General features: G+C 42.7%; 1 protein-coding gene across 1 annotated transcript in view; it reads right to left on the bottom strand.

Moving 5' to 3' along the window:
• Window positions 1-8956, bottom strand: part of STMN2 (stathmin 2) — a 39971-nt gene extending 31015 nt beyond the window's left edge. The window contains exon 1 of the mRNA XM_064706258.1: window positions 8667-8956. Within this exon, the coding sequence (XP_064562328.1) occupies window positions 8667-8685 (19 nt within the window). The 5' untranslated portion in view covers window positions 8686-8956. The remainder of the gene's footprint in view (window positions 1-8666) is intronic.
• Between the last annotated feature and the right edge of the window lie 13141 nt (window positions 8957-22097).

The raw sequence follows: 22097 nt of genomic DNA, 5'->3' as shown, positions 1-22097 counted from the left end.
AGAAGGTATATTCAAGTGATTAATACAAACATGACTTGAGTGACATGATACCCTTTCTCTTCACATGAATAAAGTAAGCAACAAATACATCAAAATAGTTGACAGACTAATGAAATAGATTACAGAAGAAAATTTCACTTCCAGAAATGTCTTTGAAAAATTATGGATATTGATGCATTTGCTTTAAGATATCCTAGGTACATGCAACTTCTCTTACAGCTCCATTCAGGTAACTGGAGGATTTGCAGTACAAAAATACCTGTAAACCAAAAAAGGTAATTTCTGCTGCAATTCCATACAGCAATGTTGCTAAAAACATTTTGTGCATCTTTGACGTGGCTGTGGTCTCCACAATCTTTTGAAAAAGAAAAATAATAGACTTGATTATATTAGTCACTTCAGGGAGCTCCACCAATGAAATGACATCCAGAGTCATCCTACTAGAAATCAGAGGATGAATTTGAACATGTATACATCAGAAATCTTAGTCCAAAAGGACAATTTGTGTTTTCAGCAATTTTGAAAGCATCAAAAATAGCATCAAGATCAAAAGTTTTAGCTACTTAGAGATAAGTGAATATATTTAAATGTAGATGCTTCATCTACCTTCCAGTAGTGTATACCTTAGCTTAGGGAAAATTCTGAATTTGTAGAACTTTGTGCTTTCAGCAGCATTAAATACACATATCATTATTTTTTCTTTCCTTAAGAAATTCCCTAAGGATTATAGAAAAGTACCTCAATAGCACAGAATGCTAATACAGCTTTAGCAGGTAAGTTGCTCTGCTTCTTAATCTGATCAGTATGGATTTTAGCACTTCTATAATATCAGAGCATGGTTACACATTTTCATGCAGTATGGAACATAACCTCACATCCCAGCTCTGAGGTAAGTACCCAAGATTATCCCCATCTTAAAGAGAAGAAAGTCAGGTCACAAAATGATTAACCTACAAATCCAATAAAGGAACTAGGTGCCTAAAATGATGCTTAAGAAAACTCAGGTTTCTAAATCAAGGATCTGGAACCCAGAGATTCCTGCACAGATGAGGAGAGGTCACGAGAATACAGAAAACCACAATTTGTGCTCTTTAAATTGGTGTGCATTGTAGGGTGCTGAACTTTGGACAAGCAAGGATAGCTCAGACTTGAAATGTTTAAGCCACTAACATTGGGAATTGCGTGTTCCTCCAGCTCACAGCCAGTCCTCTGAATAAATCTGTGTGGCTTGTTTCCTGGGAGTGTGGGGCACACATAGGTAGCACAGGGTTCATCATAAACACAGGAGCAAGCCACGGTCTTCTTTTAAAATGTAGCTGAGGAGGAATGTTGCTGGCTGTCTTACTCCTGCCCATTGGAGCAACTGCCTACAGTGACATCTTTGACTGGAAAATGCCAGAGCTAGGGTCAAACTCTCAAAATTTCCACTCAAGCCAAAGCATCCTGTCACCCAAAGGAACTCAGGTTCTATCTGCTGCTTCCACAACTGTTTCTATTTTGCCATACATGCAAAATCCAGCGATGCCCGTGGGATCCCAGCTCCTAGGTGTAGGTCATCCTCCCTCCTGTGTGTTCCCTTTTCCTCTCTTTAGCATGATGTTCTTCCCATGGGAGAGTGGAAAGAAGACGCAGCTAGTGGCTCTGGTATTCTGTGGGCAGGAGGACACACAGGGACAAAGCCTACCACATCCCAGCAGCACACCTGGAGGCCACCCACCAGCTGTTTGGTCAGGAGCAGGAGGGCACCCATTGCCACACCTTCTCCACTCCCCACAATGGAAGAGATCAAGCCAGGGCTTCCCTAAGGCTGTGTGTGAGGAGTCCAAGAGACAGTGGAAGTCTCACCATTCCTCCTGACATTTTCCTCTGGGCTACCAAATTATGAGTACATTTACTCTGGGCAGACCTTGACCATAGCCAGAGGTGCTGACCTCTCCCTGTTGCTCTGGGACAGCCATACCTGTATCTCACTACTAACCCTATCCTCAGTCACCTCTCCAAACTACTGCTTGGGGCAAGATTGGTGAAAAACTCCTAATAATCCTGTTTTGTAGAAGTGTCTGTGAAGGATCACAATTTCACATAATAACTGCTACAACAGTGATAGGTTTTGTGCTTTAGAATGAATGCATAAATCATAATTTATTTATGAACTGCTTGGATTGAAAGCTATAGCTTAGAAAAATAACATTTCTGAATATATTCAGCAAAGCCTAATATTTTGTGCAGATGCTGTCCAATTTAACTGCACATCCTGGCAGAAATAGCTTAAATTTACTTCGGTGGTTAAATTATGTATTAGAGGACAGGAAAAAGAAAAACATAAGTGGAAGAGAAAATGAAATAATTTCAGATCAGCTTTGTATGCTGGTATTTGTCAGAAAGATGATGTCATAAATATTTAGTTCCCAGGAGCCAGCATTTACGCGGCAGTCCATTTTTTTTTCACTCATGATGCAGGTCCACGTGGATTGAGGTCTCCAAAGCCATTTTTGTCCATGTTTGAAAAGTTCTGAGCAACTAGAGGAACAGGTACTGTCTGCACTGCAGTCATGGTACCCAGCACCTTGCAGGACTGAGATACCTGTCCCCGGTGGAATTGGGAACCCGCCCTTCTGAGTGAGAGCAACAATCCTTTTAATGGGAATGAAAGCCAACACCACCTCAGACTGTATCCATGGAATAGTGTGAGGGTTGTGTGCAGCCTAGAAAGGACTGTGAATAGCAGCCATTCCCCAAATCAGCTGCCAGTTTCTGTGTCCCCATGGACTAAAGAGCAGCTGGTTGTGCTGAGGCCAATGGCTGTACTGCACTCCGTTGGCCCCAGTGAGGCAAGACTCATTTCAAAGTTGGTTCATCTATCATCCATTTTATGGATAAATGCTGAAGAAGGCATGCTCTCTACAAGCCAACTGAGGATGGCAATAGTTTTTTGGTTTTAAAGGTGACTCGTATGGAGAACTGACAGTGGATTTTTTGCAGGTAGTTGCTGCAGAGGTAAGCAAGCACTGCTGCTTCATGATGTTCCATTTGTTCCTCCTCTTGGGCAGAGCGACCAATAGTGCCAGGATAAAGGATTTTGAAGCCTGATATCCTAAGTTGAAAGGCAAATTTACATTCTCTCTCTTTGCCCACTGGTCACAGGGCCAGGTGCCACCCTCAGTCCCTTATCTTCAGCTTTTTTTTGCTGTACCAGCTTTAGCAAAGCTTTTAGTGAGTCACTATACCAATTATGTGATGTGACATCATTTTTGGATGCCTACTTTAGGACTCCTAATGTTTGTTACTTTTCAGAAGTGCTGAGCATCTCTTTGGCTGTTTTGTCTGTGAACTATTAAGGTAGTTAAATTAGACCTAAATGAAAATGATGCACAGGTGAAGTATTGCCCAGACTGATCTGTCATGGGAACCTTCTTTTCTCTGTGTTTTAGACTACAAAAAAATGCTGACTTCTCTCTGCAAGCAATTAGGAGAATCAATATAGTCTTTGAAGGCTAAAACACTACCTAAATATATTGCTGGATGTGAGTGCCCCATCTCTTTTTTGCAATGAGGTGCATTTTCCTCAAATGAATTCTATTAATTTGAAAATGGAGAATTCTTTTCTAAAGAAATTAATATGTCACCTGAGAGAAATCTAACCATAAGGTTAGATTACACAGTATATATAATAAAAAATCAGTGTGCAAAATGTGATATAGAGAAATGTACTATTGTTGAACAAATACCAATAGTAAAAAAATTTCAGTCTTAAATAATAAATTAAAGAAAATTCAAATTCACAAAAACTATGTGAATGAATTACAGGATTACATTATTAAACAGGGAAGTTTTTAGCCTAACTAGAGCTTATACTGGGACAAAGAGGTGATGGTAATGGAGGTGGAGGTGAGAGAACATTTTGGAAGTGTTCAAGCTGCTGAAGTTTATTTTTATTCCTCAGTGTGTTATGGGTTATATTCCATAAGAAAATGGAATAGATGACGTTCCATCCCTCCTGCCTGTACACCTCAGGGTAAGTAAAGAACTGCTATGAGGCAATATAAATCCTTAGCCATATGGACTCTTTTTAAAATTATTCCTGTCTTAATTCTCAATAGTAGGAAGAGTAATCAAGTCTTTAAAAACCAAGAAAAGAATATGAATAGGTGTTAACCTCAGTTCTTTAGTAAATTTTACTTACCGACATTTTTATATTAGCTCAGTAATAAAAGTTCACAGAAAAAAACTAACTGAAATGCTACCGCTTCAGTTTCCTTATCACACCAAAATTATATTAGGAAAACATTTTTTTTACCCAGAGGGTTGTTGGGCACTGGAACAGGCTCCACAGGGAAGTGGTCCCAGCACCAGCCTGACAGAGTTCAATAAATGTTTGGACAGTGCTCTCAGGCACATGGTGTGAGTCTGGGGAGTGGTTCTGTGCAGGGCCAGGAGTTGGACTCAGTGACCCTGATGGGTCTCTTCCAACCCAGCACATTCTGTGATGTCTTCTCCTAGTTCTTAAAAAAAATTTGAAATAGTGGTATCTCAGTCAAATTACATTTCTGCCAAAATTATGATACAATAAATAACTTTCTGTTTCTTGCCTATGTTCATTCTTCTCTTAAAACAACTTCCTATTTACGGACATGTAATTCTGTGGCCATTGGAAATAATTCAGAGCTGACAAATATTCATTTCTTTATAAAAGGGGAAGGTTAAAACCTTCAGCTAAAAACTGAATAATATGGAAAGAAGCGTGTTCAGTCCAAATTCAGCCTGGCACTTAGCCATATGTTGTTTAACTTGAAGCTTGTCATTGCCATTCTTATTCAGATGACTACTCATGTGCAATTGTTGACAATCAAGCAATTGTTTAAGTGTAGTGGCAGACCACAAGCAGAACTCTTACCCCTTTGCAGTACAAAAAGGCTACTTATTAAAATAATGTAACCAGTCAAACTCAACAACCATACACTTCTTTATGACTTCATATGTATGTTACATAACAGATAAAATAATAATGCTGTACTCAGTTAACAGAAGAACTCAGCAGTGGCCTTGCATCCATCAAGGTAAGTATCAAGGTCTGAGCTTATAACTAAAATGCAAATGACAAAGCAGAACAGCAACTCTGAAGTACTTCTACAATGGTTCAATCAGTCTCACTCAGATATTTTATATCTGACAATATATTATTTGTTATATCTGAGAAAGAGGGAGCATGGCGCTGCCTCAATTCCTGTATCCTCATAATCCCACCCATTCATCACCTTACAGGGTTCCTGACTATCTCAAAAAGAGTTGACATTAAAACACTTCCATAACACACTATTAACACATATCCCACGTATTTATGTTAAATAACTTCCTATAAAATAAACCAGAACCATAATCTGGACTGAGATTTTCTATATGATGGTTGTCTGAAGATGTTAGAACAATAAATAGTCTTTAAATAAAACATCACAACAAAACAATGAAATAATGATTTCAAACACTTTTTCAGTTCCAATGGCATCACACACTGCTTCACCTTCACACTGCCATCTATGTACTTTACACTAAGTAAGTTTATCAAACCAGATATGTGGCCTGATTGGTCTGTAGTGACCTGATTGAGGGCCATAAATCAGGGCAAAGGCCCTGATTTATGTAACACACCTCCTGTTTGCTTGGGAGCTTAAGGTGTGAAGGAGTCCCTCTATCTAATACATAATTAAGATGGTGTCAGGGGGAGGATGAAGTTTAAAACCCTCAGAATTTCTGTACAGTAGTGTTACATGGAATTTCAAGAAAAGACACACTTTAAAAAACCCCCAAAGATGCTTGTGTCGCATGTATCATTCATATACTATGTAAACTAAACAGAAAGAAGAATCTTGTGGGCATTCAGAGTGTAATGATCTCCAGAAGTTCTTGCAGCTGTTGAAATTCCTACATAAGTAAAAGGAGCTTTCCCTGAAAACCTTTTATTTTACACAGCTTAATAGAAATTTAGGCTTAATTTTGCTTTCTATTGCAGAATATGAACACAGGCTTGTTCAAGGTGTTTTGCATCTGCCTAACCTGAGTTATGTGAAGAGTTCTGTCCAAAGCCAGTAGGACTATTCACATGCTCAGACACCTGATTAAGTGCCTTGCTGGACCAGGGCCAGAAACATAATAGTGGGCTGGTTTAAGCTGATTAGAAATGTTTTGCTGGCTCTAGTGGTAGCAGGACCTAGCCTTTATTGCCACTTTGCAAAATCTGGTGCTCAACAGGAAAAAAATCAGGCACTCAGTAGTTCTTTCAGTGTTCTACTGGGTAAAGTTTGAGTACAGGAACAAATGTAGCTCATTTAGCCCTAACTGGAAATGTGCATTACTGAGAATGGATCTGTTTTTCCACATGAAAATAAAATTTCTTGCTTTGTTGTAACTCTTGAAATAAAGTGGTTTATTCTAATAGGCTGTCTAGACAAATGTTGTCTATGTATAACGATAACAAGGAAAGTTATAGTTTAAAGAAATGGTGAGGAGAATCCTTTAAGCTTTGTGAGTTTAAAGATGGGAGATGCTTTTAATAAAGTAACTTTAATTTTATAATTGAATGTTGTTGTAAATAGTATTTTTGGAAACTGGAGCTAGGTGGCTGCATGGCTTTTTATAGCTGGTGTAGGTGGCTTGTTAACGAGGGATTAACAGACAAAGTGGCGCCACACAGTCCCTCTGTCTCTGGGTAAACCTAATGATTCCTGGCATCACCCTTGCCGCAGAAATCTTTATATTTGTGTGATGAGGGATCATTAACACCAGGCTGAGGAGCCCTTCCTTCCCTTGTGACAGAATTCCTAACAGGCCTTCTGCAGTGCTAAGTCCCCGACCGAGCACAAATTATCAATACTGATTACGGGATTGCTGCAGTGGGGAGGGGACGGCGTGCTCGGCACTGCAGGGCTGGCCAGGCTCCCGCAGTCCTCACGTCCCTGCTCTGTTTGCATCTACAGCTGTCTCATGCCTTGCTCCCAAGGGTGCCACAGCCGGGTTAGAATGCTTTCAATGCACCGCAATTGTTCCTTGGGAGCGGAACATCAGCATCCAGATAAACGCTTTGGGGTAATGCATCGGGTTCAGCCGGTGCCAGGAGGGTTTGCTGTAACTTCGTGCAATGCGATGAACAGCGGTAACAAGAATCTGCACAAATGGAAATTTGAACTGGATTTGCTTCTTGGAGAGGACACTAATCGTGTTGGGAGCACTTCATCTTTATTTTGTGTGATTTGCGTGTGCATGACATTAATGGTGAATGATTGTGAAAACTTGAATTTGAATGCGTCAAATGCAGGTCCAGCCTCTTTCCTCCTCAAAAAGAAAAAAGAAAAAAAAAAAAAAACCAAATCCAAAAAACCCCCCAAACCAACAAAAAACCGACCGTAAGGAGCGTTAGAGTCTGGACGCTTTCAGCAGTCCGACCCCACGACTGGTCTCCCCCTCCTTCTTCCACACCCTCATTGGGATTTTTTCTCCCACCCTACCCAGCAGCCTCCCTCGAACAAAGGGGCCAGTGCCGGGCTACCGCCCCTCGCTCCCGCCGCGAGCAGCAGGAGCAGCAGGGACCGGCGGGCAGGCGCTCCCCGAGAGCCGAGAGCCCCTCGGGGCCGGGCAGGGCGGAGGGCGGAGGGGCCGCGCCCCGCGGGGCCGCTCCCGGGGCGGGCAGGGGCGGGGGCGCCGCGGCGGCGGCAGGGCGCGGCTCCTGCGGGGCAGGGAGGGGGATGGATGCTCTCCGTGCCGCTGCGAAACGCGAGGTAACAGCAGCCCCGCCGGCTGCCCCCCGGGAGAGAGCGCAGGGCGGGCGCTGCTGGCGCACACCGGCTCTCCGCGATGCAGTGACCTACTTCACCGGCCCCCGCCCCCCGGCGGACTGCAGGTGCGGGCAGCGCCGGGGCAGCGCCGAGCGCCGCTCCCCTCGCCCCCGCCCGCAGCCCCGCGGTGCCGTGCGGGGCCGGGCCGGGCTGGGCGCGGCCGGCCGCAGTGCGCGCCTGGCGGGGTCCGCCCCGCCGCAGCCCCCCCGCACCGCCCCGCACCGCACCGCGGCCCGCCGGCCCGGCCCGGCCCCGCCCGCAGCCCCCGAGCCGCGCCGAGCCCCTTCGGGCGGCGGTGCCGCTCCCCCGTTCTTCTTTTCTTGTCCCCACCCGGTTTCAGAGGTAGAGGGGAGCGCTGACTCCGGCCGGCGGGGATGGGTGGAGGCACATTGACTACAGGGATAACTTTACCGTTCCTTTTTTTTTTTTTTCCTTTCTTTTATATATATATATATATATATAAACACACACATACACATATATAATATCTATCTATATCTGTATTATATATATGCATATATATATATATATATAAATATCTATTCAGCTTTAAAATAATGAAAATCGTTTCAAAATTACGCCGTGCTCATGTGCCGACCTCACCCATTGCTATATGATTAATCCGATCTCTGGTTAGATACTAAAACATTAAAACATCCACATGTCCCACCCACCCTCTCCTTTTTTCTCTGATCAATGAAATAAAAAATACATTCAGTGTTCTCTTGATTTTTTTTTCCTAAACTTTTGGGAGAGCGAGAAGAACACCCAGGGTAGGTAGCAGACCTAGGAGACAGCAGCCTTAGTGCTGGCTGAAGGAAAAGAGAGGCGTTTTCTTACCCATTGCTGTTTTAGCCATGCTGGGATGTGCAGCTCTCAGAGGCGGAGAAGGCAAAGGGGTCCAGCTACAGCAGTGGAGAGAGGGAGAGAAGACTGAATAAGGCACTGAGTCAGCAGAGTGGGGCTGTGCAAGAGAAGGAGCAAGAGGCAGGAGCCCATGAATAATTATCACTCCTCCACCCAAGCAGATTGGCTCGAGAGGTCCCCTGACATGACTCCTGCAGAGCCAGAATCTCCGGGCATTAAATATTGATCCACCAATGGTGCCGGAGTACAAAGTGCCAGAATGCAGTTTGAAATGGAAATCAGTCCTTGGATGCTTCTCCCCCCTCGGTCTGGTGTTAATAGTACATTCCATGTCAAATGTTTTATGTCTTACATGAAAAAAGCCTATTGGTGTTGAGGGCTCTGCTGTTGCTACCTGTAAAACATGCACAAATTCATTTCAACATATTTCATTCCAAAAATAAAACAAGAAGAGGGACCATTGCAAGGGATTTCCTAGACCATTTCTGTAAAACAGCTGCTCAGATTATTTTTGCCTCCTGCAAGGGTACACAGATATCCTATGCAATTGTTTTAGACTGAATGTTTCTGCATTTTAGTACATTTTTTACTGTTTTACTGTCCCCAGAACTAACCTTGGTCATATCAAACTTTACTTAACCTTGGGAAGTGGCAGGTGGACCTGCTTACCCTCTCAAAGGGCTCTGGAAATCCCAGAACAGGATAAATGTGGACAGAAGTCAGTAACTACTTCCCTGATGCACTATGGTAAGAGTCACTACGAAGACGTGATTGATTCCCTTGATAAAGTGTGCAGGATGGGATCTCATGTGGTCATTACATGAAAGGGGATGGACACGTTAAGAATTCCCTACACTAATTTTAAGAATTCTCTATCCCTGGCAAGAGGAAAGCCAGTGACATAACTGGCAGTCACTAAACAAATGTGGTAGAGGTTAATTGAAACATTTCTAGAAACAGGGCAGTCATGGGACCTGTTTTTACACCTTCTAGGCCTGGGAGCAGTTGCTGGCCTAGAGGAGCCAGTATCCAAGACCTTGGCACAAAGAGAGGGATGCTCCACCTTTGCCTTCTCATCTCACTGTCCAGCTGGAGCTCATTTGCCTCTCTCAAGGGATAACCAGCCTTATTGTTAAGAGCTTTCAAGGATACCAGACTCCCACGCTGCTTCCAGACAGACAGGGCCCTGGGCAAATTTTCAGCTTGCAATTTGGAGAATGCTCCTTGTAGATGTGTTTCCTGGGTGTGTACGGGTGGGTGGGAAAAGCAGGGCATTGGCACCGTTGTTTTCCTTGCGTGGGGCTGTTTGCAGCTGCACAGGCCATACTGCATGCCATCCCTGGCTGTGATGCTCTCACTTTGTGTCTGCTTCCCTAGAATTGGTCACTCACAATTATGCTTCTCAAGCTTCCTTGAAGTCAGTGAAGAGCATCTTTGAGTGAAGCATCACTCAGAGCATGGGCATAAGGCTAGCTTTCTCTTTGAGACAGTGATAACAATGCTACAAAACTAAACTAGGTTTTTTCTTTAAATGAGAATAGTAAAGTCTGTAAGTGAGTCTGGGGAGAGAAACATCCCCATTCTCAGACACCAGCATGTGAGCTGAGGCAAGGCAGACATCGTGAGGCTCCCTGCTGAGGTGCAGGCAGAGGGGATGAGGACAGGTGTATCGGGGTGCAAAGCACAGGGGATGAGAACAGGCGTATTGGGATGCAAGGCACAGGGATAAGAACAGCTGTATCGGGATGCAAGGCCGACCCACCCTCCTGAGCGGCCCTGCCCGTGGGGAAGGCGGCCCCGGGACCCGGTGGCTTTCTCGAGTGTGTCATTTCTGGGCCCTCGGTTCTGTGTCGGGGCGTTGGTGAGCAGGGGACAGGATTGCGGCTGGATGTCTGTGGTGAGAGAAACTTATTCCCTGTGGTGAGAGAAAACGGTGAGCACCGGCGCAGTGCTACGCACACAAGGCCGGCCTCGCCCCAGCGGAGGGACCCGCCGGGGTTCCAGGGCCGGGGCAGGGTGGGCCGTGCCCCCCAGGGGTGGTTCAGTGCCGGGGCAGGGGTGGTTCAGTGCCGGGGCAGGAGTGGTTCAGTGCCCTGGGCAGGAGTGGTCTCTGCCGGGCGGGGCGGGCCGAGGGTGCCCGGGCGCTCTCCGTGGTGCTGGAGGCGGCGGCGCTCCCGAGCGGGGCGCTGGGCGGGACGGGGCTCGAGCGGGCACGGTGGGGCCGGGAGGGTCGGAGGGGCCTGAGACAGGCCGTGGGGCAGGGACGGACGAGGAGGGGGCAGGCAGGGATCGCTGCGGCTGACCCCGGCCCCGGGGAGCGCTGAGAGTCCGGCTGCCGGCCCCGCCGCTCCCCGTCGCCCTGATGCCTTCCCGGCACCGGCGCTCGGCTCGGCCCGGTTCGGCCCGGCTCGGCTGCCCGGGAGGGACGTGACACCGGCGCTGCGCTGACACAGAACATCTCTGCTCCTCGGCTCCCCATCCCCCGCCCGGCACGCCCAGCAGGCAGCGGACCCGCCCCGGCGTCTGCCTCTTCTATTCGGCTGCTTTTCCTGTTCTCCGAGCTCAAGCAGCGGCACGGGCGGCCGGCAGAGTGGCAAGGCTCCCCCGCCCTGGCGGGAGCTCGCAAGCTCGCTTCCCGCTTCCCGGCTGCCGCCGCAGTGGGCGCAGCGCTGCCCCGCTCCCTTCCCCCGCCGCGGGAACGGCGCCGCTGCCGGTGCCCAGGCCGGGGCTCCCCGCGGGCCTGTGAGAGGGAGCAGACGCGGATTGTCAGCCCTGGGGGACGCGGGACCCCGACGATGAGAGCTCGGGTCTCCCCCAGGAAGCAGCTCCTGGCGCGGGGGGTGCCGAGAAAGCCGTGCAAGAAATTGCTTGGCAATCACTGTCATGTCAAATCTTGGTGTGTACAGGAGCACTTATCAGACACCTCATACATAATTTCTGTTCCACTGACTGCCACTTTTTGATGTTTTGTTCCACATAAATTTTACGGGAGCATGAATTAAACTCCAGCATGTCCTAGCAAGGCAAGGACTTATTTTCTTTCACAGTTTGTGCCTTTTCTCGACTGACATTAAAATGTGTTTGCAGGCTAGGCTACCTCCAGGTCTGTGGCTGCACAGCCTGTAAGGATGCGCTGCTGAGCAAAACATCCCTGAATTTCTTCTAAATAGCAGTGGGGTGTAACTGTGGCTTCCATCCATTTTTTCGTTGGACATTTATCTGGCCATGGCCATATCACTGAAAACCTTTTGTTCATTTTTCCCAATTGTTCTTTTGTCCATTTGTTAGAAAAGATTTTACTTTTTACCCCATTGCAGACAAGGGAAAAGGGGAGGTGGTACTGGAAAGAAAAATGTTTGCGCAGCACTTTGAAGACAATTGCTGCTAAGTAAATGATCTGCATTGGCACTGAAATGTGAATCACAGAGATGGGAATAGGCCATGAATCTCCTTTTCTGTGACTGGGCTGTGTGGCTGACTGTGGCTTTGCCACTTTGTTTAGTTTTCTTAAATAACCTGAAAAGTCAGCTTTTTTCCTACTGAATTTTGGGAGAATTGTTTACACTTAGCCTTTGTCATTAGGAAATGTAATAGACCTTATTTAGAGGAGCTGATTTTTTTTCCTATTTGTTCACTTTTACTCCTTCTTTATGCCTTCAAGAATGATTTCTCTTTGTATCTATGAAATTTTAGAAAATTAGTTATTCATTTGTTCATTATTAGTTGATTTGCATCTCACTTGCTTTCATATCCTTAACAAAATTTATGATAAAAGATATTGTTCAGATTGTATGACAAAGTCTTCAAAACTCAAAGAAGAATGGTGCCTATACAACCTTAATTACTCTTCCAATGCATTTATACAGTGATGGAGTTTTAGATTATATACTCACATGTTGTGTTTTTCTCTTTACATACATAACAAGATAGATGATACCCCCTTTTTGAGCACTATTTGATTTTTTTTTTTCATTTTGTTCTCATAAAAAGGAACCTTGGCACAGTCCTCTGTGCCCTTGAAAGCATGAGTACAATAAAGATTTTCTTGCAGGAATGTTTACCAGAATATTTTCCTTCCATGGGTGAAAAAATCTTTTGTTTTGCCTTACTCTTCACAGCAGGTTAACCACAGATTAGAAGGTGTTAGCATAGTTCGTGTTTCAGTAAGTAGATAAGCAAGCATATTTTAGTGTGAAATTTAGAGAGAGAAGACTCCAAATATGTGCATGTGTGATTTTCATAATCTTTGTAACATTTGGGATTTTTTGGTAACTTTTTCTGAATTTTTCTGTAGAACTGTATAAATATACCAAGCAGATGAAAAGATCAGCTGTGTACTGAAAACACAGGGAGAAAGAAAGAGCAGAGATATATATACGTATGTATTTATGACTGCCTTGTATCTGAAGTATGGTGACCATTTTCTTCTTGAATTGTGTCTTTCTTATTCTTTCATTTCCCTGTGTAACACTCGTGCTGTGACGAATGACGCAGTGGAGTACTGTTACATTCCCATTAGCATTTCTCTGCTTGTGAAATTGTGCTTTTTTTGCTGAGCATAGCCTATCTAAAAATCATCTTGCAAAGAAGCTTGGTAGCAGCTTGATAAGCCAGCTGCAAACAATGTCACCATTAGTGATTTCAGTCGCTGCTTGTTCCACACACGTGTTGGAGAAAGGCAGCTTTAGCGCTCGCCTGGTTTCATGCAGGCTTTTATTCTTGCATGGCTGCACGTGGTGCTCCTTTCAGCAGCATTCAGGATCACCGTGGGGAAGCTGAATAATGATATTATGGCATTTGTGGATTTATTTTTTTTTAAATTTTCATAGAAATCTGTAAGCAATGGCTTAATGCTAGCACAGGTGTTGTACATAATGAGATCTCCTTCAACAGCCTTGTCCATGAGCTGTGAGCTAGAGCTGTGCAAGGCCATGATGGGAGTGACTTGGTTGCAGCTAGATCTGTGCTTTGCCAAGAACACATAAACCATAGACCTGGTGGGTGAAGACTGGGCAGATTGAGGTGGAAGGAAACCAGTTGTGTCATTCTGAATGAGGGTAGCATGTGCATGACACCCTGAGAACTCTTGTGTGGAATTAAACCAAGGAGCCATCTATCCAGTAGCCTGTAAATTGCATATCCTCCCCTCCCACCAGATAGCAGAATTTTCTAGTCAGCGACATTCTCAACCTGGATGAACCCCTCATGAACAGCTCTTGGACAGGGCAGCTTGGAGGGGAATCCCAGTGCCTGTGGAACAGTTTTGGTTTTCTCATCCTGGTCCATCTTTGTGTTAGCCACCACTGGGCAGCCTCCCCACATCCTTGCATGCATTCAGTGTGCTTACAGAAGTGCTGTTAGAGATGCTCAGCCTGATGTCTCCATGTGAATCCTTACATTTGTAATTCTTTGACTCTCCCCTGCCTTCTTGCTTCCACATCCATAATCCCTTGATTGAAAAAAAAATAAAAATCCCCAGTTTCTTTCTTCTTTAATTCACTCCTCACAGATAAAGTCTTATTTTTTATTTTTGTAATGGGATGAGCTTGTCTTTGAAATGGGAAAATGTGTAGGAAGAGCAGCCACAAGCACATGCCAAGGAGCAGCAGCAAAGGCCAAGCTCCTGTTATTCTCCCAGTATTGCACTTTGAGGCCCTCCTGTAATTTCTACATATTTAGTTGCCTACCCTTTAGTAGTGCAGCTTCTCTTTATCTTCACTGGCTGCAGGTGAGCTCTGGGGGAAGGCTGACAGTAGGAAAAGCACATGAAGAACTTCCCTAGGGATCATTCCAGCCACTGGCTGCCCTCAGCTTAATGCAATTTAGATATTCAGTAACCCTTGACAGATCTTTTTCCTTCTGTGGTATCTACAGTGTGTCATGGAAATCTGTTCCACAGAGCAGCTCCTTGCTGTGTGAAGGAGCATCTTCTTTTATTTATATTGAGCATGTGTCCTACCAAGATCTGTTATGTTTACCTTGATGTGGATACTAACTGTTCTTTCAGAGGGTCATTCCCTCTTTAAAGTAAAAGTTAATTGAGGGAGGAATATCAGATCCAACTATACTTTTAAAATGGGAGAAATAGATGATACAGAAGGAGTTATATTAGTATGATGGGGAACAACACCATCTGCTGCACCTCAGAGGTTCACAGTGAAAATTTCCTAGAAAAGCAGAAGTGCTGTTGTCAATGTTCAGCAGACCTAAATCACAAGTCATTCCAGGACCAGGAGGCCTAGCTGGAAAGTGTCTGTCCAAATGAGGTGTATCCTGACATGGTTATGATTTGCTTTCTTGACTGTAATTTTCTGAACAGCAAAATTCCTCATGTTACATGAAGTCAGCAACAAAACCTTGCTATAAAGTGCCTGATTCCCTTTGCTCTGTCCTCCTTAGTGCTTGCTGTAAGAAAGTACTGGGCTATTTCAACTTTCTTTTGCTCTTTTGTGGATTTATTAAATTTCTTGTTACCATTGCCTGGTTATCAGCTGTTTCATCGTGGCTTTTTCTCACACGCCTTGGAGAAGACCAACAGACCTTTTGCTGCTCCAAGTGTATTCCAGACCATTTTTCTATATGCAGTCAGGCATATTCATAGAAATATTTGTTTTAAGGCAATAAGTGTTAGTTGTGTTGTTGACTGTCAAATAAAGATAAGGTTCTTGATACCAGGCACATAATCTATTCTTTCTGCAACTAAAATTTATTTTGACTGAGTGATTTAGTGTGCAAAACAACAGATGATGGTAAAGTAAAAATATGCTGAGGTTAGATAAAACAGACTTTGAAGATATTAGCTGAAATCTTAGTGTGAAATTCACACTTAGAAAGAAACAGTAGCAGAAAATCACTTTGAGAATGAAGTAAGAGAACTTTTTAGTTCTAGTCTTGCTCTTAGTACATTAAAGCATTTACAGGAAATTTCATTTAACAAATGTTTTTGCTTATGGCTTTGCCAGACTTCATGATCTTAATCTGATATTTTTAGTGTTGTTTGCCCCTTATTTTTTTTAGCAGTGTCAGCAGACTGAGAGCTGGTCAGGGAAATAGGAAAATGGGATGAACAAAATGCTAATTATGAAGAGCAGAAAGACAGGGTAACAACTGGAATAATGAGAGAAAATGGGCACTGGCTGGACAAAGAAACTGCAATGAAGAAGCCTTTGGGAGAATGGGTAATTAGGGTCACAGAAGCAGACAAGGGAGAGTCAGGTTGTGAGACAGGCCTGGCTTGTGTTTGCTGAAGAGATGAAGAACAGGGATTTGTGGCATAATGTGGGGAGGTGGTTGCTTGGCAACCTTAATTTGGTCCCCTTATTATACATGGGTGATCACATACTGTTTTTGTGCAGGATTTCTGTCTCTGTGCAGGATGGACCTGCTCTGGGGATGTGCTGGGGCTGTGCAGGAGAGCCGAGTGATGCCCGTGTGGCTCCTGCTTCATTTATTGCTTGAGCTGGGAAGTCAATAATGAACAATGGGAGGGGAAGGAAAGGTCATGCAACTGTAATAATGCACTGTTGCACAAAAGATACTTTTCCTATGTAGTGCTAAAAACCAGTCCTGTGTGGAACCTCGAATGGTGTAATAGTTTCCAATTATCTAATTTTTAATGACCCCTTTTAGAACCCTAAATCCAATTTCCTCAGCAATCACACCTGCAAGTGATGTTGCAATGGCTGTTTTTGAAGTATTTTTAAATACTTTTAAATTATGTCTGTAATGCTTCAGAAATAAGATCTAAAATCAGTGAATACCTCTGCCTTTAATTATTTTGTGCCTCCTTGCCCTGTATTTTAAGCAGCAGTAGTACCTTTTCTTTGCTGCTGTGATTTTTTGTGAATTAATTTGAATTTGTGCAACACTCAGATGTTGAAATGATGAGCAGCAATGAGAAGCTCTGGAGGAAATTAATATTTCTGGCATCATAAGGCAGTTGAATAATGAGATGTGAACAAAGCACAGGTCACACACTGAGTTATGAGGTGAAAGCAAAGTATTGATTAACTGTTTGGTGAATATGGCATAGTGGTCATATGCAAAAATAGCAGTTAAAGACAGTGACATAGATACAGGAAGTTATTATTACCCCTGTACTGGGTAGATTTCCAGGAAGGGGATTAAAAGGTGTGCTGATGACCCATGTGCTTCCTTCTGTCTCTAGACAGGGTTATGCTTGTTTGGATAGTATGGAGCTGTTGGGAATTTAGCTGCTAGAGAATAGAAAAGTACTAAACCATGGCTAATTCCAAGTCCGGCACCTGCACAGATAGCAGTGTCCTTGGGCCTAGCTGTGGTAGGATAACAAACAGTGAAAGAGACATGAGAAAAGAGAGATGTAACCCCTAAGGAATGAGGAAGAGTTGATAGTATAGTTTAACCAATAGATTGCTTAGCTTACAGAATATTCATAAGCTTATTACTCGCTGTATAAGTGTCTGATGCTCTCTTCAATAAGCTGGAATTTGCTTATTACTCATATTGAGTGTCTGAGTCTCCCCTCACCGACAAATGGCTCGACCCTGACAAAGGCCCTCATTTCTCAGCGACATGGAGCTTCGGGTTTGTGATGGGTACTTTAATGGCAATACTCCTGTTTTAAATCTCTAGGGCTCATGAGTGCACTTTGTGCTGAGGGTAGAAGGTGGTGGAATCTTCAATTTTTTTTTTTTTTTGCATTCCTGTCTCTTGTGGAAACCTTATCTCGCTAGAGTCACTGCCTCTGAATAGTGGGGTTAGGTACCCTAAGAATGAAGAGTACTTGGGTAGATATTTAATTTGTGTCATGGAAAATAGTGGCAATGCACTAATAGCTTGTGACTGGTCAGCGATTAACTAAACATCTCTAATGCTACTGTTTGCAGGGAAAATGGGGGTTTAGGAAGAGTTTATGCAGGTAGGGAGCTACAGGCTTAGTAACTCACGACAGACAATAAAGAATGGTTTTCTTTACTGAACTTTTGTTTTGATTATTGCTTCACACAGGATGGCTTTTGTGAGTGCATGTTTGTGGGCACTGTAGGTATGGGGCTCAATAGGAATTTAGTTTTTGATTGGCATAAAATTTCTCCTATGTTTGTTAGTTCAGCTCTGAGCTTACAGAAGCCAGTGTTCCAGCTCTGTGACATGGGTGATGGTTCTGCTGTCTGGTGCATATCTGTCTGTCCTCTTTTGCCCTTTCTTATTTTTATATGCAGCTCTGCAAAGCCTGTCTGGTGCAATCCCATGTCACAATGTGCCCTGTCAGTTTTTGTCCTGTAGCAGACATGTCAAAGGTGGTAAAAAACCTGTGTTCCTAGCAGATTATGCTACTTGTGTTTTTTGGTTTGCATAGCTATTTATTTTTTCATGTCTGAAGTTGGAATGTAATCACTAAGTTCAGAAGAAATGAATATTTTCCAGTAAATCTTCAGAAAAAGAAATAAAAGGGAGTCTTATTAAGCCACAGAACTTGAAAAGACTGTGAGCTATTATTCATATGAGCTAATTCAATGGCCAATTAAAGCTGTAACTCACTTTTATCTTTTCTAGAGCTGAAAAATTCCTGACTTAGATCTGATTTCCTGTTCAATCAAACGTTATTAGATTCAAGTCATGTAAGAACGAGACAGAAAAAGAAAAAAAAGGCAAAAAAGCTGTCCATCTTTGTCAGTGGCTCCATGGTACATGGCCATTGTAATAACGAAGCATGGAAAAACACATTAGATGAAAACTTCCAGTTCAGCAGCTGAATTTCTCTGCCTTCTGTCTTTTGATTTTCTTTTCCTGTTTTAGTTTTCAGTCTCTTTTCAGTTGTTTTTCTGAAAAACCAAGATGACTTGGTCCCTGAAGTTTCTTGCTTTAAGGCATTATCTTAAGTCTTTGCTTTGTGACTCTTCTCATTCCATTTCTGTCCTTGCTTTTTAAAAAAAAAACTGTAGTAGAAACATAATATTCTAAAATGATGTCATCAACAGACAAGAACTGCCTCTCTGTTTTTCCTCATTTCTTTTAACATGTTCAAAAATTGTATTAGCTTATCTTGTCATAATAGAGCTGCTTTTAAGAGTTCATGCCATTTCTCCACTGGGATCAGCAGATCTCTTTCAGACTCTACTTTCCAGGTTGCTGTTCTCTGCTACATTAGACAGCCTGTTGCTGGATCTGTACCTTTGCACCTGGCACATATAACAATTCAAATTTATGCTATTTGAAAAAATAACAAAAATTTATTTTTCCATATATTCCGTGCTATAGTAATGGTTTAAAGTTAAGTGATAGAGGAAACTAACCAAGTATTCTTTTACATCTGAATTTTAGCAATGTTGTTTCATCAAGGGTCAGACCCTGCAATTTACGTGTCTCCTAGGTAGCTTTATATTCCTGTGTAGGTAAGCACAAGGTAATTGGAGTTAGTGAGAAGCACTCTGGCTTCACCAGGACAAGCAGTCAGCTCCTCCTTAGGCCCCTCCATGAGGATGGAAGTATTTTGCTGTGGGGATGTTTGCAAAGAGCTGGGCCATAGTGTCATCCTCCTAAGTACTATATTTAATTTTCTGGGCAGTTTTGTTAATTAGCCGTATGGAAAGTGCAGTAAATGCTCCAATCAATAGAGTGTCAACAGTTCATAAATTTTTAAGTCTGGAAAGGACTATTCCTTTCTCTGAGTCATTCTGCAAATAATTATTTATGAAATCACAAATTTTTTTAGTAGTTTTGTATCTACTAGCATCAGTTGAATAGTATCACTTAGATTACTAAGAAATGCTGCTTCAATGTGATTTAAAGAAGATTCTGCCTAGAAAATACCTGTTTGGAAAAAGTTGCTAAGCCTGATATTGCTTTCTTCAGTCCCTCTGGTTAATCAACCTTTAGACATTTAATGTACTTGTATTTATTTAGTGCCATTCCAAAAATCAAAGGATCAAATTGATCCAAGTTAAAGTGTATTTTACAGAAATATGTTGTATGAATATAATGAATTCTTATCCCTTGTGAGCTTTTTCACAGTATTGCTTGAATTCTAATTTCTAAGTCTAAGTAAATATCATTTAAATATTTTTTTTAAATATGGGATTCCTGGGTACTGATATGGAACAGTGAAGTACTCATTGACTGTATTGCCAAAGCTGTTCTGATTCCAGTCATTGGTTTTTACTTGCTGTCTTTCTGCTGGTAATAGATGTTACAAATGGATGAAATTCAATTGTCTGAAGGGATGATAAGAATCCTGAACAGCAAAAAGAATGCAGCATCCATCACTTCTGAGAAACCATGTATCTCTATCACTAAAAAGGAATAACTTCTAAAGTAAATAATGTATATTTAGAGAGCTCTTTTTTCAATTTGGTAATGCATTTAAATTGGCATTATTAAACATCTGTTATGGCAGCAGCAATTCTAAAATGAGAATTGTCAGCTAAAGTTTGCAAAATTCAGTAGGTTTGAACTAACACAGTGCAGCCCACACTCCTTTTTTTACCTCAGTAATCATCTATCTCACCATTGTAGCACTAGGATAAAGGCTTTTCTTACAGATACAGGGGTTTTACAGGCTAAGAAGTTGCTTTGAATTGCCCATGGAGAAGAAAGAACTGTTTCATAAAATCATTTTTTTCATAGAATCATAGAATGGTTTGGGCTGCAATGGACCTGAAAGATGATCTAGTTCCAACCTCCCTCTTCTGGACAGGGACACCTTCCACTAAACCAGGTTGCTCAGGCCTCCATCCAGCCTGGCCTTGGATACTGCCAGGGCTGGGACATCCATTACTTCTCTGAGCACCCTCAGCACCCTCATAGTCAAGAATTTCTTCCAAATACCTAATCTAAGTCTACCTTTCTTCAGTTTTAAGCCATTCCCCCTTGTCCTATCATGTCATGTCCTTTTTAAAAGTCCCTCTCCTGTTCTTTTGTAGGTACTGAAAGGCTGCTTTAATGTTCCCCTGGAGAATTCTTTTCTCCAGTTTGAACAATACCATTAATGTGGCATAATTGTTTGAAAATTTCTGTGGCATAATTCTTTGAAAATTTTGGTGGTGGTGAAGAAGAGAATTGCTATGACAGTATTACAGCAAGCATTTTTTTCCTCTTGTGCCAAGGTTAACAAGATTTTGTTCCAATTTTATATTTATGAAAACTGAGATCAGGTGGTAATCTGACTTTTGAAAGGCCACAGTTTGACAGCCAACAAGTTTCACTGGGAAATTTGCTATCTTTACTCAAGAATTTGGATGCTCAACTAAACCTTTGAATATAAGAAAGTTCACTCATATAGTAACTGTCAGTCTTCTAAAATGACTTTATTTCATCCAAACAAATTCAATTTGTGTGCTGCAGTCAATGGCAGGATGCCCATTAAAAACAGATTCTTGATAGGAGCATGGAGATGTCTTACTTCTCTGCAGAGAAATGGAATATTGTATCCATTTCATATTCATATTTTTAAAATGGCTCAAAGGTTTGTAAGAGCAAGGGAAAGAACTACTGAAATGATTCATGAGGTGTAAGAAATACCTCATCCCATGAGAAATAAAGAAATTGGCATGTCAGTGAATTAAAAACAAGACTCAGAGGTGACCTCATTAAAATGTGTGAGCATATTCACTATAAGAAAATTCCAAATACTGCAGAAGCAATGGCTGGAAGCTGGCACCAGCCAAATTAAAATTAGAAATTCTGTGCCCGTTTTTAACAGAAAGAGTGATTAATCATTGAAATATATGATGAAAGGAAGAGATGGGTTCCCCATCTCTCATTTTCAAATTAAGACAAGATATCATGCTGGGAAATGTATTTAAGTCAAACACAAAGTTACTGAGCTCAGTACAAAGGTAGTGGCCTATGAAAAGTATTCCAGATTAGGTGATCACAGGTGGCAACTCTGGATTTGAGCTCTGTGACTCCATGGGATCAGATCTCTGCCAAGAACTGGGTGAGCAGCTGGGTGGATCAGAAATTGTATCAACTGTAAAGTGCAGGTTGCTCAGCCCTGTGCAACCAGCATTTTACAATTATTTATTATTCAGCTGTGTCGAGTATGCTGAAGATTAATTTCTTTATGATAATCCTGGCAAAGTCAACTAGACCAGTTCAATGACTAGAGAAATTACTGAAGACTGCTGATTTTAATGATTTTTGGATCAGGTAACACCATTTTTTTTTTTATTTACACAGCATTAAGTCTTCCATGCCAGTTCAAATAAAAAGTCCATGTAGCCCTCATATTTTCTGATCCCAGCCAGGATGTTAACAGTGCAAGCCAAGGGCATGGACAGAGGGATGTACCATAATTCAAGTTGGAAGACTTCCCCAGGAGGTCTGTGGTCCAACCTGCTTCCCACAGTGAGGCCAAATTCTGAAGAAAGGATAATCCATGCTGCTCAGGGCTTCCCAGCTTCCAGTGATCACTGGTCAAGAGGT

The sequence above is a fragment of the Zonotrichia leucophrys genome, chromosome 2, assembly GCF_028769735.1.
Source record: "Zonotrichia leucophrys gambelii isolate GWCS_2022_RI chromosome 2, RI_Zleu_2.0, whole genome shotgun sequence".
In the NCBI taxonomy this organism is placed as follows: Eukaryota; Metazoa; Chordata; class Aves; order Passeriformes; family Passerellidae; genus Zonotrichia; species Zonotrichia leucophrys.
This window is presented reverse-complemented; position numbering and strand designations above follow the sequence as displayed.